Source organism: Arachis duranensis, chromosome 3 (genome assembly GCF_000817695.3).
Source record: "Arachis duranensis cultivar V14167 chromosome 3, aradu.V14167.gnm2.J7QH, whole genome shotgun sequence".
Lineage (NCBI taxonomy): Eukaryota > Viridiplantae > Streptophyta > Magnoliopsida > Fabales > Fabaceae > Arachis > Arachis duranensis.
The window spans coordinates 123,388,084-123,401,435 of NC_029774.3; the positions used below are offsets into that span (position 1 = coordinate 123,388,084).

Here is a 13,352-nt window from a genome sequence, read left to right on the forward strand (position 1 = left end):
AATAATAATAATAAATTATAGCATACTAAAAAGGAGTACTAAAATAATACTATATAAAAACCATACTAAAAAAAGTATCAAAAGAATTAAACATGCATAAAAATTTAACATTATAATTTAATGTCATGTCCTTTTTAGTAATTATCCATCTAAAAGTGATTTTAACTAATATTATTCAAACAATATTTATTTTATCAAAATCAATTTTAGTATAGAGTTGCTAAACATAAATCATGTTGACACAAACTTACTTCTACTCAAAATCAATTTTATAAAATCAATTTTATTCAAACTCCAGATTGACCAACCACAATCCAAACACACACTTGGCTCAATTACAAGTTGAGAACTAACTAATGAGTTAGCTTGACTCAATTCTAATCTTAAACTTAACGTGTTAATTGTAAAATGAGTTCAATTAGTAATATGCATTGAAAGTGTAACTATTTCGCTATACTTAGATGAATTAAATCCAAACACAATTTTAATTATAAACATAGACTAAATATCTAATTTGGTCTCTAAGATTTACGCGATTATTCATTTTGGACTTTGAAATTCAAAATTACTTATACTGGTTCTTCATATTTAAGTTTGGACACAAATATAGTTTCTCAACTCTTTTCGGCGATGACTAGACAAACAAATACTGAGATGACACCCTCCATACCATATTGGATGATGAGTAAATAACGTCATTTATCGTATACAAAATAATTATATTTTTGATTTGTGTGGTAGAAAGAGTGCCATATCAGCATCTTATTTGTCTAGTCATTATCAGAAAAAATTAAAAAAAAATTCTAAAAATTTAATATAAATAATTTTAATTTTCGAAAACCAAAATAAATAATGACGTAATTTCATGTACCAAAATAAAAATTTAGTCTACAAACTTATCATTTAGGCCTTTAGCCCTAATTAATGTTTTTCATTTCTTTACTCTTTTTAATATTGTTTTATTGTCTTTCTATCCTTCCCGTGTCTGTGATGACAATGATCATCAGCAGCAGATGAACCCTGCTTTCTCAATTCTAATCTGAAAGAGATCATTATCGTCATCTATGTATTCCTTAATCTTTTCGTTCTGTTAGCACAATACTCCATTTCCCTCTAAAACACATTGCATATCCACAAAACCCTGTGTATGTATGACGTATGCATTGAAATTTTGAAACTCCGATCGGAAAATCGTTCCCGTTTTGACCGCTACTGATTCGGGCTTTCGAATTCCCAAATTGAAGATTGAAGGAGCTGACCTTTCACACACCCCAGATGCACAAGGAACGAAAAGGTTTTGATTTTTCCATTTTGTTGGTTGAATTTTGGTTTTTCATTTTCCCAGTTGATTTTAGAGCAATGAAAGTTGAAACCCCAGTATTTGATATTCAAAAACTTTTGGCCAAAGAATTGGATACTATTTGTGATTTGTTCGAAGTTACAAAAAGGATCTATTTGAGAGATTTTTACTTTATTGTCATTTGTCTCAGCTTGCAATAGAGTATAAATTGAAATTATACATTAGGCGATCAGATTGTTGGATTTGAATCCCATCTTTGATATACTGAAGTTTTGTCTTGTTCGAAGGTGAACATTACATGTCAAAGAGACATTCCGTGATTTTTGGACTGTTACTACAATCCATTGGTGTTTAAATTCTGAAATGCTGTGGAAGCTTGGTGATTTTCATTCACAGGATAGAAGTCTTCTCATAATTATTCATTCAAAGGTAACTCTTTACCTGATCCATTCATTGTTTTGAACAAAATTTTCATTGTTATCCATATCAATCCACAAGATTTAAGGAATATTTTTTTCATGTGAGTTTCACAAACATTAACTGCCTGTTTGATTACTTTTTCCTTCCTTTGTGGACAATGTAACGGGTATTGGAGTCTGAAAAGAAATTTTAAACTAATGCAATATCTCTTTTGCAATGGTTTTTTTAATTTTATAGAATGGAAAAATTTCCCCATTTGGTTTTGAAACTCAAATAGGGATGAATTTGAAAATTAGAAAAGTAGTTCAATACTAACAATAGAATTGAGAAGCCAAATATGGGAATGGCATACAGGTTATAAGTCTTGATTTTCTTAAAGACAAATGGTGGTAACACAACTGTGGTTGTGGTGATTAAAGAAGAATTGCAAGGACTCTAAGGCACTAATTGGCTCCCTTTCTTGTTACTGTCTGTTTTTTGAATTTATATTTTCCAGAGTGGTAGCAAACTATGGGGGAACATCGCAATGGAAGTGCACAACCTTCCAGTGGAAAGGGCAGTGCAGCAGGAAGTACATATGCTATTGATTTGAATACATTTCAATCCAGACTGAAGAGTTTATATTCACATTGGGATGAACACAAAATAGATCTGTGGGGCTCTTCTGATGCAATTACAATTGCATGTCCTCCACCTTCGGAAGATCTACGATACCTGAAATCCACTGCTCTGAACTTATGGTTGCTTGGATTTGAGTTCCCAGAGACAATTATGGTTTTCATGAAGAAGCAGATCCATATCTTGTGCAGCCAAAAGAAAGCTTCTATTCTTGAATCTGTCAAAAAAGCTGCCAGAGAGGCAGTTGGTGCGGATCTTGTTTTGCATGTCAAGCCTAAAAATGATGATGGAACTGCTCTGATGGATGCTATATTCCGAGCCATCCGTTCTCAGTCTAGATCTGATGGTCATGATACTCCTAATGTTGGATACATATCAAGAGAGGCTCCTGAAGGGAAACTTCTGGAAGCTTGGGTTGAAAAATTGAAGAATACAGAATTACATCTGATTGATGTGTCCAATGGGTTTTCTACATTGTTTGCTGCAAAGAGTAATGAGGAGCTTATATCAATTAAGAGAGCAGCATACCTGACCACTAGTGTGATGAAAAACTTTGTGGTTTCGAAACTTGAAAATGTAATTGACGAGGAGAAGAAAGTCAGTCATTCCACATTGATGGAGGAGACTGAAAAAGTCATACTTGAACCCTCAAAAGTCAATTGTAAATTGAAGGCTGAGAATGTTGATATTTGTTACCCCCCAATTTTTCAGAGTGGTGGGGAGTTTGATCTAAGACCTAGTGCTGTCAGCAACGATGAATTACTTCACTATAACTCTGCAAGTGTAATTATATGTGCTGTTGGAGCCCGGTATAAGAGTTACTGCTCAAACATTGCTAGGACCTTCTTGATTGATGCAGAGCCTCTTCAGAGTAAGGCTTATGAGGTTCTACTCAAAGCCCATGAAGCTGCCATTGGTTCTTTGAAGCCTGGGAACAAGCTGAATGCCGCTTACCAGGCTGCAGTTTCTGTTGTGGAAAAGGAGGCTCCTGACTTAATTTCCAATTTGACAAAATCAGCTGGGACAGGCATTGGCATTGAGTTTCGTGAGTCTGGATTGAATCTTAATGCTAAAAATGAGCAGATAATAAAGGAAGGCATGGTTTTCAACGTGTCCCTTGGATTTCAGAATTTACAGTGTGAGAGCAGTAAGTCTAAGAACAAGAACTTCTCTCTGTTGCTTGCTGACACAGTCATCATCAGCAAAGATAAGACAGAGGTTGTGACTTTGATGAGCTCAAAGGCTCTAAAGGATGTGGCTTATTCATTCAACGAGGACGAAGAAGAGGAAAGGCCAAGTAAAAGATCCCGTGGGATTGATGGAGAGCCCGTTGTGTCTAAGACAACTCTTAGATCAGACAATCATGAAGTGTCAAAGGAGGAACTTAGAAGGCAGCATCAGGCAGAGCTTGCTCGTCAGAAGAATGAAGAAACTGCAAGACGGCTTGCTGGTGGTGGAAGTGAGACAGGGGAGAACCGTTCCTCAGGTAGGACTTCAGCAGACCTGGTTGCCTACAAGAACATAAATGACCTTCCCCCTCCAAAAGAGATGATGATTCAAATTGATCAGAAGAATGAAGCAGTTCTCTTGCCTATTAATGGAAGCATGGTACCTTTTCACGTTGCTTTCATTCGAACTGCTTCTAGCCAGCAGGACACTAACCGCAATTGCTATGTCCGGATTATTTTTAACATTCCTGGGACTCCTTTCAGTCCTCACGATGCAAACTCAGCGAAGTTCCCAGGATCTATATATTTGAAGGAGGCTTCATTTCGCTCCAAAGATCCAAGACACATAGGAGAGATTGTGCAGTCCATCAAAACACTCAGAAGACAAGTTGTATCAAGGGAGTCTGAGAGAGCCGAGAGGGCAACCCTGGTCACTCAGGAGAAACTGCAGCTTGCCAATAATAGGTCTAAGCCGATAAGAATGTCTGACCTTTGGATCCGCCCTGTTTTTGGTGGTCGTGGAAGGAAGATACCGGGTACACTTGAGGCACATGCAAATGGATTCCGTTATTCTACCACCAGGCAAGATGAGCGTGTGGATGTAATGTTTGCTAACATAAAGCATGCTTTTTTTCAGCCAGCAGAGAATGAAATGATTACGCTCTTGCACTTCCATCTTCACAACCATATTATGGTTGGAAATAAGAAAACCAAAGATGTACAGTTTTATGTTGAGGTAATGGACATGGTCCAGAATGTTGGAGGGAGTAAGAGATCTGCCTATGACCCTGACGAACTTGAAGAAGAACAACGTGAGAGAGACAGGAAGAATAAGATCAATGTGGAGTTTCAGACTTTTGTGAATCGGGTAAATGATCTTTGGGGACAACCGCAATTCAATGGCCTTGACCTTGAGTTTGATCAACCTCTTAGAGAACTTGGCTTCCCCGGCGTACCTCACAAATCGTCTGTATTTATCGTTCCCACTTCAGCTTGCCTTGTTGAACTGATTGAGACCCCTTTCCTTGTTGTCACGCTGAGCGAGATTGAGATTGTGAATCTAGAGAGAGTTGGGCTTGGGCAGAAGAACTTTGATATGACTATAGTTTTCAAGGACTTCAAGCGAGATGTCCTCAGGATTGATTCCATCCCTTCAACTTCTCTTGATGGCATCAAGGAATGGCTGGACACAACCGACATCAAGTATTACGAGAGCAGGCTGAATCTGAATTGGCGTCAGATCCTGAAGACAATCACTGATGACCCACAGAGCTTTATTGAAGGTGGCGGCTGGGAGTTTCTGAATTTGGAAGCTACGGATTCAGAATCCGAGAATTCTGCAGAGTCGGACAAAGGCTATGAGCCATCTGATATAGAGCCTGATTCTGATTCAGATGATGATGATTCCGATAGTGAATCGCTTGTGGAGTCCGAGGATGACGAGGACGAGGATGACTCGGAGGAGGACTCTGAAGAAGACAAGGGAAAGACATGGGAAGAACTTGAGAGGGAAGCAACCAATGCGGACAGGGAGAAAGGGAATGACTCTGATAGTGAAGAAGATCGGAAAAGAAGGAAGGCAAAAGCATTTGGCAAGTCACGAGCTGGTCTCAGTAGTAGCATGCCGAAGCGGGCCAAATTAAGATAGAATTTGGTTTTTGTTCTTAGCCAGCTTGTGGTTTAGTGCAGTTAGCAGCATGAGCTTGGAGCTGCCCTGTCTCTCTCCATCAAATGTCCTTAAAATCTCTCAATTCTTTTCAGCCTTGTGCTTCTTTCTTTTTCTTTAAAAGCCTAGGGTTTAGAATCTTTTTCTATTTCGTTTTGTGTTAGCTTGGTGGATCAAATAGTGTATTCAGATTGAGTAAACTTGCAATAAGATTCTTATTCGGCACAAACACTGCTTTATAAGTTTCAATCTTGATGTCCAAAAAGTTTTTCCTACTATTATGTACTAATCTATTAGTAAATTCTATGTAGTAGCTGATGTGTTGACATCTAATTTAAGAATTCAATGGTTCTAGTACGTTTGGACTATTAAATGGTTTTATAATAAAACATATTTTTTAAATTTTTTTAATAATCGTTAAATAGTCATTTTCTAATTTTAATTATAAATTAATTTCATATATTTTATTTAATTATAAAAATTATTTTTTATTTTATAAATTATTATTTTATCATTCATCTATTATGTTTATTAACGATCAAAATTAAAAACAATAACGAATTAGATCTTCCATTGAGCGTAATAAACTTTTTGGCAATTTCAATCGATTAAAAGTTTATATTTGATCGTGACGTTCGTCCAGGGCTGTAAAATCATATTTCTTTGAAAATCAATCGATTGAAATATCAAAACAATCGATTGAATTTCAGGTTTTCCATAACTCAATCGATTGGATTACAGGTTATCACAAAATAATCGATTGAAAATTGTAAGGCAGCATGATTTTCGCAAAAATCAACCCAATTGATTGAAAGATTACTAAAATATAGGTTTTTTAAAATTCAATCGATTGAATGCTTCAAAACAACGTGAGGTCTCACAATTCAATCGATTGATTGTGTTACCTAATTGATTGAAGCATCAAAACAATATGGATTTGCCCAATTCAATAGATTGGTTGTGTTACCCAATTGATTGAAAGCTTCAAAGCAATATGGATTTGCCCAAATTAATCTATTGGTTGTGTTACCCAATCAATTAAAAGCTTTTACCATTTTTCTCTATTTCTATGCACTATAGAGTTCTTTTAGTTTAAAAAACTCATATTTTTATAATGAAGTAATGTCATTTTCATTTATTATTTCAACAACAATGCCATACAAATTTTATGTCTTGTGAATTATATTTTATTTTATATAATTAATTTATGTAAAAAAATTTCATATCTTTTTATTTGTTTGCATTCTATTTTGTTCTTTTCATTTGTTCAAGATTTGACCTATCTATTGAATCTTTACTAGAAAAAAAACACCATGCAATATATATCAAAGCATTTTAATAATCTGTTTATATATTGCTAAGACATATATGAAGTATATATATTACAAATTTTTAATCAATTCTTCCTAGATTAACAATGGAAGCCCCCTTTCCAATCCTCCATTAGAGCGATAAGACTTTTAGACTTATCATCTTCAAATTTTACAATTTTCTCAGAAGACACACGATCCGTGATTTCCTAATTGTAAAGCTCTAATAACATTACTTTCATATTGTGCTATGCATTCTGAGCATCCAATATATCGAATATCTGTTTCACAGCTCCGGAGATGACACCAGCATCACTTGGCAATTAGCCATTCTGCACGATGAAGAGCACATAAGGATAATTGAATTTCAATATAAAATATTTGAGCAGATGTAAAAAGCAGTTAAAATAGGAAAATATTGAATATCTCTTACACCACTGGTACAGTTGGGGGTGTTTGATATGAATTTCTCAAAAAGGAGGAACATTTCAAGCAACGAATTCCCTATAAAAAATAAGAACATTCATTACCAGCCAATACATGATTTCAAAAAAGGTAGGTCAAGAGATATTATAACTACCCAGACAACGAGTCATAAGCCTGCACCACTCTCTCATGATACATAAAGAGATTGATATATGATTCTAATGGTGGGATTGAATAATTGGTGATAGATTATTTACAAATTTATAATGTTAACATTAAAGAAAAGATAAGATTAGAGTATTTAAATAAAAATAAAGTCTTAAAAATTGAAGATAGAATTTTAAAGTTAAGATAGATGAATAATAAGATAATAATTTATAAAAACGATAAGAAAATTGAAAATGGCGTAGTACACAATTCTAATTGAATTGGGCAAATCCATATTACTTTGATGACTTCAATCGATTGGATAACACAACCAATCGATTGAATTGTGAAACCTCAAGTTGCTTTGGAGCATTCAATCGATTGGGTAGTATAAGCAATCGATTGAATTTTAAAAAACCCACATTTTAGTCATGGTTCAATCGATTGGGTAATATGACCAATCGATTGATATTTGCGAAAACCATTCAATCGATTGTTTTGTGATAACCTGTAGTCCAATCGATTGAGTTATGAAAAATCTGAAATTCAATCGATTGTTTTGATAATCTAATTGATTGATTTTCAAATAAACACAATTTCACAGCCCAACTTTTAATCGATAGAAATGGCCAAAAAGTTTATTACGATTAATGGAAGATTTAATTCGTTATTGTTTTTTATTTTGATTTTTTTTGGTGACTTAAAAGAAATAAACAAAAACTAAGAACGAGAAAAAAAAACAAGAAACTGCTTAAGAAAGGCAGTCCCGCTGAATACTACTCTCAAATTCTTTCTAAGGCAACGGAAGCTCCACTTGGGAAGAAAGGGTTCTCATTGCGGTCTTTGCCATGATGTCTGCTACTGTATTTGCATCTCTCAAGATCAACCGAAGATCCGCACGCCATTTCCAAGACATGATATCTCGAATTTTTAATACCAAAGGATCAATAAACCCAGAGCAATCTTGTAAATTATTGACAATAGTAAAAGCCTCCACACAATCTGTCTCACATATAATGTCTCTTTGTCCCGAGTCCCATGCTAAAAGAAAGCCTCTCCAAATAGCAAACAACTCTCCTTGCAAAATGCTACGACTCTCAATTGTTCCCAGACAGCCTCGTTGCCACCTTCCCTTCCAATCTCTGCTAACACAAGCAAAACCAACTCGAGCACCACTGCCAAGATAGCTAGCATCACAATTAATCTTAAAGGTACCCACTGAGGTGAGAATCCAAGAGCCACTAATGGTTGAGGGGATAGACAGTCGTTGCAACTCAAAAATATTTCGGAGCTCCTTTTCCAAGGACAAAGCCATACCAATCACCTTGTCTGTGGTCCAATGGTCGTGAGGATGAAAGATCTCGTTATTCCTCGAACGCCAAATCCACCAGAGACCAGAAAAGAATCTAAAGGGGCGCTGTTTGCTATTATGTAAGAACCAACTCATCAAATCCACTGGTTGATCGGAGATCCCTAAAGCTTGCCAAACAAGTTGGGCTTTTGGACAATCCCGAATACAATGTAATACCGATTCCTGACCTGAGAAACATCGTGGACAGCTATCCGTGTGCGAAATGCCCCTTCTAAAACGAAATGCAGCAGTAGGAAGAGCCTCCCGAAGACATAGCCAGGCCAAAAATTTGTGCTTTTCCGGAACATGTTGACGCCAAAGCCAAAGCCAATTACCCCTATCCTCCCAACTAAACATCTTCTTACTGAGGCACAAATAACCACTATGAGCATCATAAACCTTTGAAACCGCACCAGTCCAACACCAACCGACCTCTGAACCAGCTTGAACATTTGGGTTGTAAGAGTTAATGTTGCTCTGCAGAGACTGATTCAGAGGAGAATAGATATTTTCAAGGTTCCACTGTCCAGATGACCAAAGGTCCAAGATCCTGAGATCCGAATCAGAAATGTGAACATAATCAATCTCCTGACACAGTCGCCCCTCTCTTCTCCATTTAGAAAACCAAAAGTTCTGTTCCAAATTCCCAATGCACCAAATAAAAGCTTCCTTCAGGATATCCCAAACTCGACATATACTCTTCCAAACATAAGATCCCCTTTCTCGAGACTGACTAAGACAATCATCCTTAGAAGAATGGTATTTCTCCGTCAACAGTTGAACCCATAGCTTGTCGGGATGGTGAAAAAGTTGCCAAACTAGTTTTCCAAGAAGAGCAATATTGGTACAAAAAGGATCTCTAATTCCCAGACCTCCAAACTTTTTAGGGGTGACCAACACTTTCCAGTTAACTAGATTCAGGTCTCTACCATCAGTTTGACCCTTCCATAGAAAATTTTGCATCATAGATTCTATCTTATTAGTTATTCCTTTAGGGAAGAGAGATAAATAATAAAATATATGATTGTTAATAAACATAATAGATAAATAATAAAATAATAATTTATAAAATAAAAAATAATTTTTATAATTAAGGTACTATTTAATAGTCCAAACATTATGAAACCATCGAATCTAGCATGTTTTATCATAAGTAGTTTTTTCCCATAAATTTTTTCACTTTTGTTTAGGTGGAGTTATTAGTTATGTGACAAGTTGAGGACTCGTACTTCTTTCTTCTTTCAAGTTCAACCAGTGACCTCCAAGACAAGTCAACATTTGAAAAAAAAAAAACAAAAAAAGAAAACAGATTACTTGTTGGGTAAGGAGGAGAAAAGGTTAAAAGTTAAAACAGATTACTTACTCGTGAGATGCTCATCTTCTTCCTTTGAACCACTAACTGAGGTCACAAAACAGGAATCCCATTTCTCCTTAGTTATATCGAAGAAGTGATCCAATCCACGACCATAATTCACACTGCAGTTCACAGGAAACACTGTTAAGGTATTTTCTTTTCCATGTAAGTTATTTTTCAATGTTATATTAACTAATTTTTCTGATATGGTCAGTATTCATCTTGTACTATGATTAATAATTTGATTTGGTTCACATTTTTTCTTTGGCTTTGTTTTTTCTGCTTTCATGTCATGATTGTCTTTTCTAATAAAGTGGAAACTTTAATGTTAATTTCTGTGTAATTTCTTTGTAATTTTTGTGCCTTATTAGTTTTTTTTTTCACTAAAAAGGCCACAAGAAGTTTCGTATGCACCTAGAATATAAAAAATACATTGATAAAGTCAAAGTCAATTCCAATTAGAAGTTTCATCTGTTTGTTCACAATCACAGGTATTTTAGAACGTGGAGAAAAATTGTTTCTTGTCTTGAATAAGCACCAATCTGAATGAAGAACATGGAGCACAACAATTTCCAAGGTGTTAGAACAACCTCTCGTGATAGCAGCGTAGGTCTTGTTTGCCACTATCAGTTCGAAAATGGTTCATCTCAGTTTCTCTTTTTGGATGATGCTGAGAATGGTGCTGTCCTTAACAATTCCCTCAGCTTCTTCACTGAAAACTTTGTGCAATCACTTGCTTCTAGCAATGGTTTGATCCTCTTGTCTGGCTATAGTGTTGATCAACCCTGCTATTATGTCTTCAATCCCCTCACCAAGAACTCTCACTTGATTCCTCAGGCTAGCACCCTTGGCCGCATAATTCGAATCGGGTTAGCCTATGATGGTTCCCAATTTGAGGTTGTGATTGTTGAAGCAGGATCTTCATCCGAATCTAACGGACTAGAACTGCATATCTTCTCTTCTGGCACTGGATGTTGGAGTAGGAAACACCTCACCAATTTGACTTTGCCATCTTTGCCAGAGTTCGAGTTTCAGGAGCTTGGCACGCCTCCTCTTTACTCGAACGGAGGGATCCATTGGGAAATAGCAGGGTATTTGCTTGTGTACCAAGTCAAAGGTAGCCATTGTGAGCTATTTGAACTGCCAAATTTGTTTGATGATTGGTCTTGGCAATCAACAATGACTTACCGTCGTTCTTTATGCGAATCGGGTGGTCGAGTGTACTATTGTTACACCGATTTTGATGGCTTCCACATTTGGGATCTTCTCAAGGAAGATGATATTCTTGGAACATACTATGCTTGCATTGATTCCAAAAGGTTTAGATGGAGACTAGTCCAAAGCATCATGCATGAAGTATTTATCTCAAAGTACCAAATTTTTTATGGCAGATTCATTGATTGGGAACCTTACAAGATTTCACCAATTGGTTATAGTGAACAAGCACGGAGCATATATTTGCAGATTCCAGGAACTGTTGTTTCTTACAATTTTGATACAGGAATTATGAGAACAATCTGCAACTACTCATATCCAGGAATTAACTTCAATTGCTGCAAATTTCTTCCTTTAATTGCTTCTGGGGTCACCAATGGTACAAGAGAAGTGGACTTGCTGCCTAAGGAACAAATGGAGCTGAATCTTCCAATAGCAGAGATGGAGACGTTATCTCTTTGAGATTCTGTATAGTGTATAGAGAATTAGAGATTATGGTTATTCTAATGTCAATAAATACTGTATTTACTGTTAGGATTAGTTTTCTTAGTGTCTGATAGATAATTAATTAGTGGAAACTTTAGAGTGAAATATTTAAGTATGCATTTTTTATATCCTTTTGGTTGTACTAAAACTTTTTTTTATCTTTTTACTTATATTTCTTAGATTTCATTCAGGTTGAATAGTCATTATTCAAGTTTTATTGTTAAAAGTTTAATTTAATTCATTTAAATAGACTGAAATTTCATTTAGTAGATAAACTTTTACATTCCCAAAAGTACTCAAACCTTTTGGTTAATCATTTGCATTGAGTTTCATTAGGTCATCAGGTCTTTTTCTTTAGGACATCAAGCATTTCCGATCCTTCTTAAATGTTTAGATAAGAGAGTTGAATTTTCTTTTTTTGGTATTACAAAAGAGTTAAATGTTACTAGTCAAAGGCTTAACCGCTTAGTCACCAAAAAACAAAAAGGCTTAACCGCTTAAGTAAAAATATTTTTGAATGTTATTAATCAAAGGCTTAAGTACAAACATTTTTCCTGTTTTTTACTGTATCTAGTAAATTCCGGTGTATTTGTTGTAAAGTATACATAATGACCAGTAGACCAAAGCCTTACATGTGATCAATCTAAGTTGGTGCAACCATTATTTTTAAAAGGGCCAGATATTCGACCTCATGGACCATTTACCAGGCCTTAACTGTTTTTGGTAATCCAAAAAAGCAAAGTCAAGTTAAAATGTAGGCCTCAGACGGCAAACATGGTTTCTTTTTAATTTGATGGGTCGCACTGCTTCAAACTTTCACTTTCTTCAGTTCAAGAAAAACAAAATTGAGATCCTTTGTACGAAGACGAGCCATGGCCGAAAGGGAAAAAAAAAAAAAGAAGAGAAGCGCAGCTGAGGCTTTTGGACAAACGAAAGGCCATAATAATAATAATAATAATAATAATAATAATAATAATAATAAAATTTAATTATTTTGAAATTGTTTGTGTGTGTGTGTGTTTTTTTTATATATATATTTTTTAATATAAATAGATCAAAAACTAATTTATTATAAAAATTTATTACTAACTTACTAATGAATTGTTATATATACAAAATATAATTTAAACACAATACTTAATTAAGCATATAAATAAACTAATTAATCACTCTGCTAACTCAAATTAATATGTACTTAATACCTTATTTAGAGTATTGAAAAAATATACACATATATATGGTCACGTCTGTGGTGAATGTATGAGAACCGTGGCTAAGGTTGCGTAGAGCCCGTTCCTCACAGCCCTTTGCGGCGGGCTTTTTTGAGGACACAGCCAGCGGAAAGATCCGACCAGAGAGCACAGCAGCATCTTCATTCATTCTAGATCCAAAGAACATGGGAGATTGTATCGAAAAGTGTTCTACGACAATGACCATGGAGAACTCTCTCTTGCATGATGAATCAGGGAATTAGGAGAAGGGATGAGGATTTGGGAATAGGTGGGTGAGGTTGTAGGATTCGGGTAAGGTTAATGGGTTTAGCCCTTAACAAAAAAAAAAGAAATCTCTTTTCTTCCATTCAAAATCAGATACATTCATTTTCCTCTCTTT

The 13,352-nt window shown here is 35.4% G+C and overlaps 2 protein-coding genes across 3 annotated transcripts; both read left to right on the plus strand.

Moving 5' to 3' along the window:
- Positions 1-938: 938 nt before the first annotated feature.
- LOC107481002 (FACT complex subunit SPT16) lies at positions 939-5,701 on the plus strand. Its single transcript, XM_016101202.3, has 3 exons — positions 939-1,294; positions 1,588-1,729; positions 2,217-5,701. Exon 3 carries the CDS (start codon positions 2,231-2,233, stop codon positions 5,432-5,434), a length of 3,204 nt encoding a protein of 1,067 aa, XP_015956688.1. The 5' UTR covers positions 939-1,294; positions 1,588-1,729; positions 2,217-2,230; the 3' UTR covers positions 5,435-5,701.
- A 4,344-nt stretch (positions 5,702-10,045) lies between these two features.
- Positions 10,046-11,873, plus strand: LOC107480961 (uncharacterized). 2 transcript variants are annotated; one of them, XM_016101155.3, is made up of 2 exons: positions 10,046-10,189; positions 10,532-11,873. In XM_016101155.3, the coding sequence occupies exon 2, from the start codon at positions 10,587-10,589 to the stop codon at positions 11,715-11,717; it is 1,131 nt and encodes a 376-aa protein (XP_015956641.1). In that variant the 5' UTR covers positions 10,046-10,189; positions 10,532-10,586; the 3' UTR covers positions 11,718-11,873. The 2 variants fall into 2 exon arrangements, with proteins under 2 accessions (XP_015956641.1, XP_052115370.1); XM_052259410.1 differs by having other exon boundaries at positions 10,050-10,205.
- Positions 11,874-13,352: the final 1,479 nt, after the last annotated feature.

Excerpts from the sequence above, each read along its gene's own strand:
- LOC107480961 (XM_016101155.3), top strand. The coding sequence starts at position 10,587 with ATGAAGAACATGGAGCACAACAATTTCCAAGGTGTTAGAACAACCTCT.
- LOC107481002 (XM_016101202.3), top strand. The coding sequence starts at position 2,231 with ATGGGGGAACATCGCAATGGAAGTGCACAACCTTCCAGTGGAAAGGGC.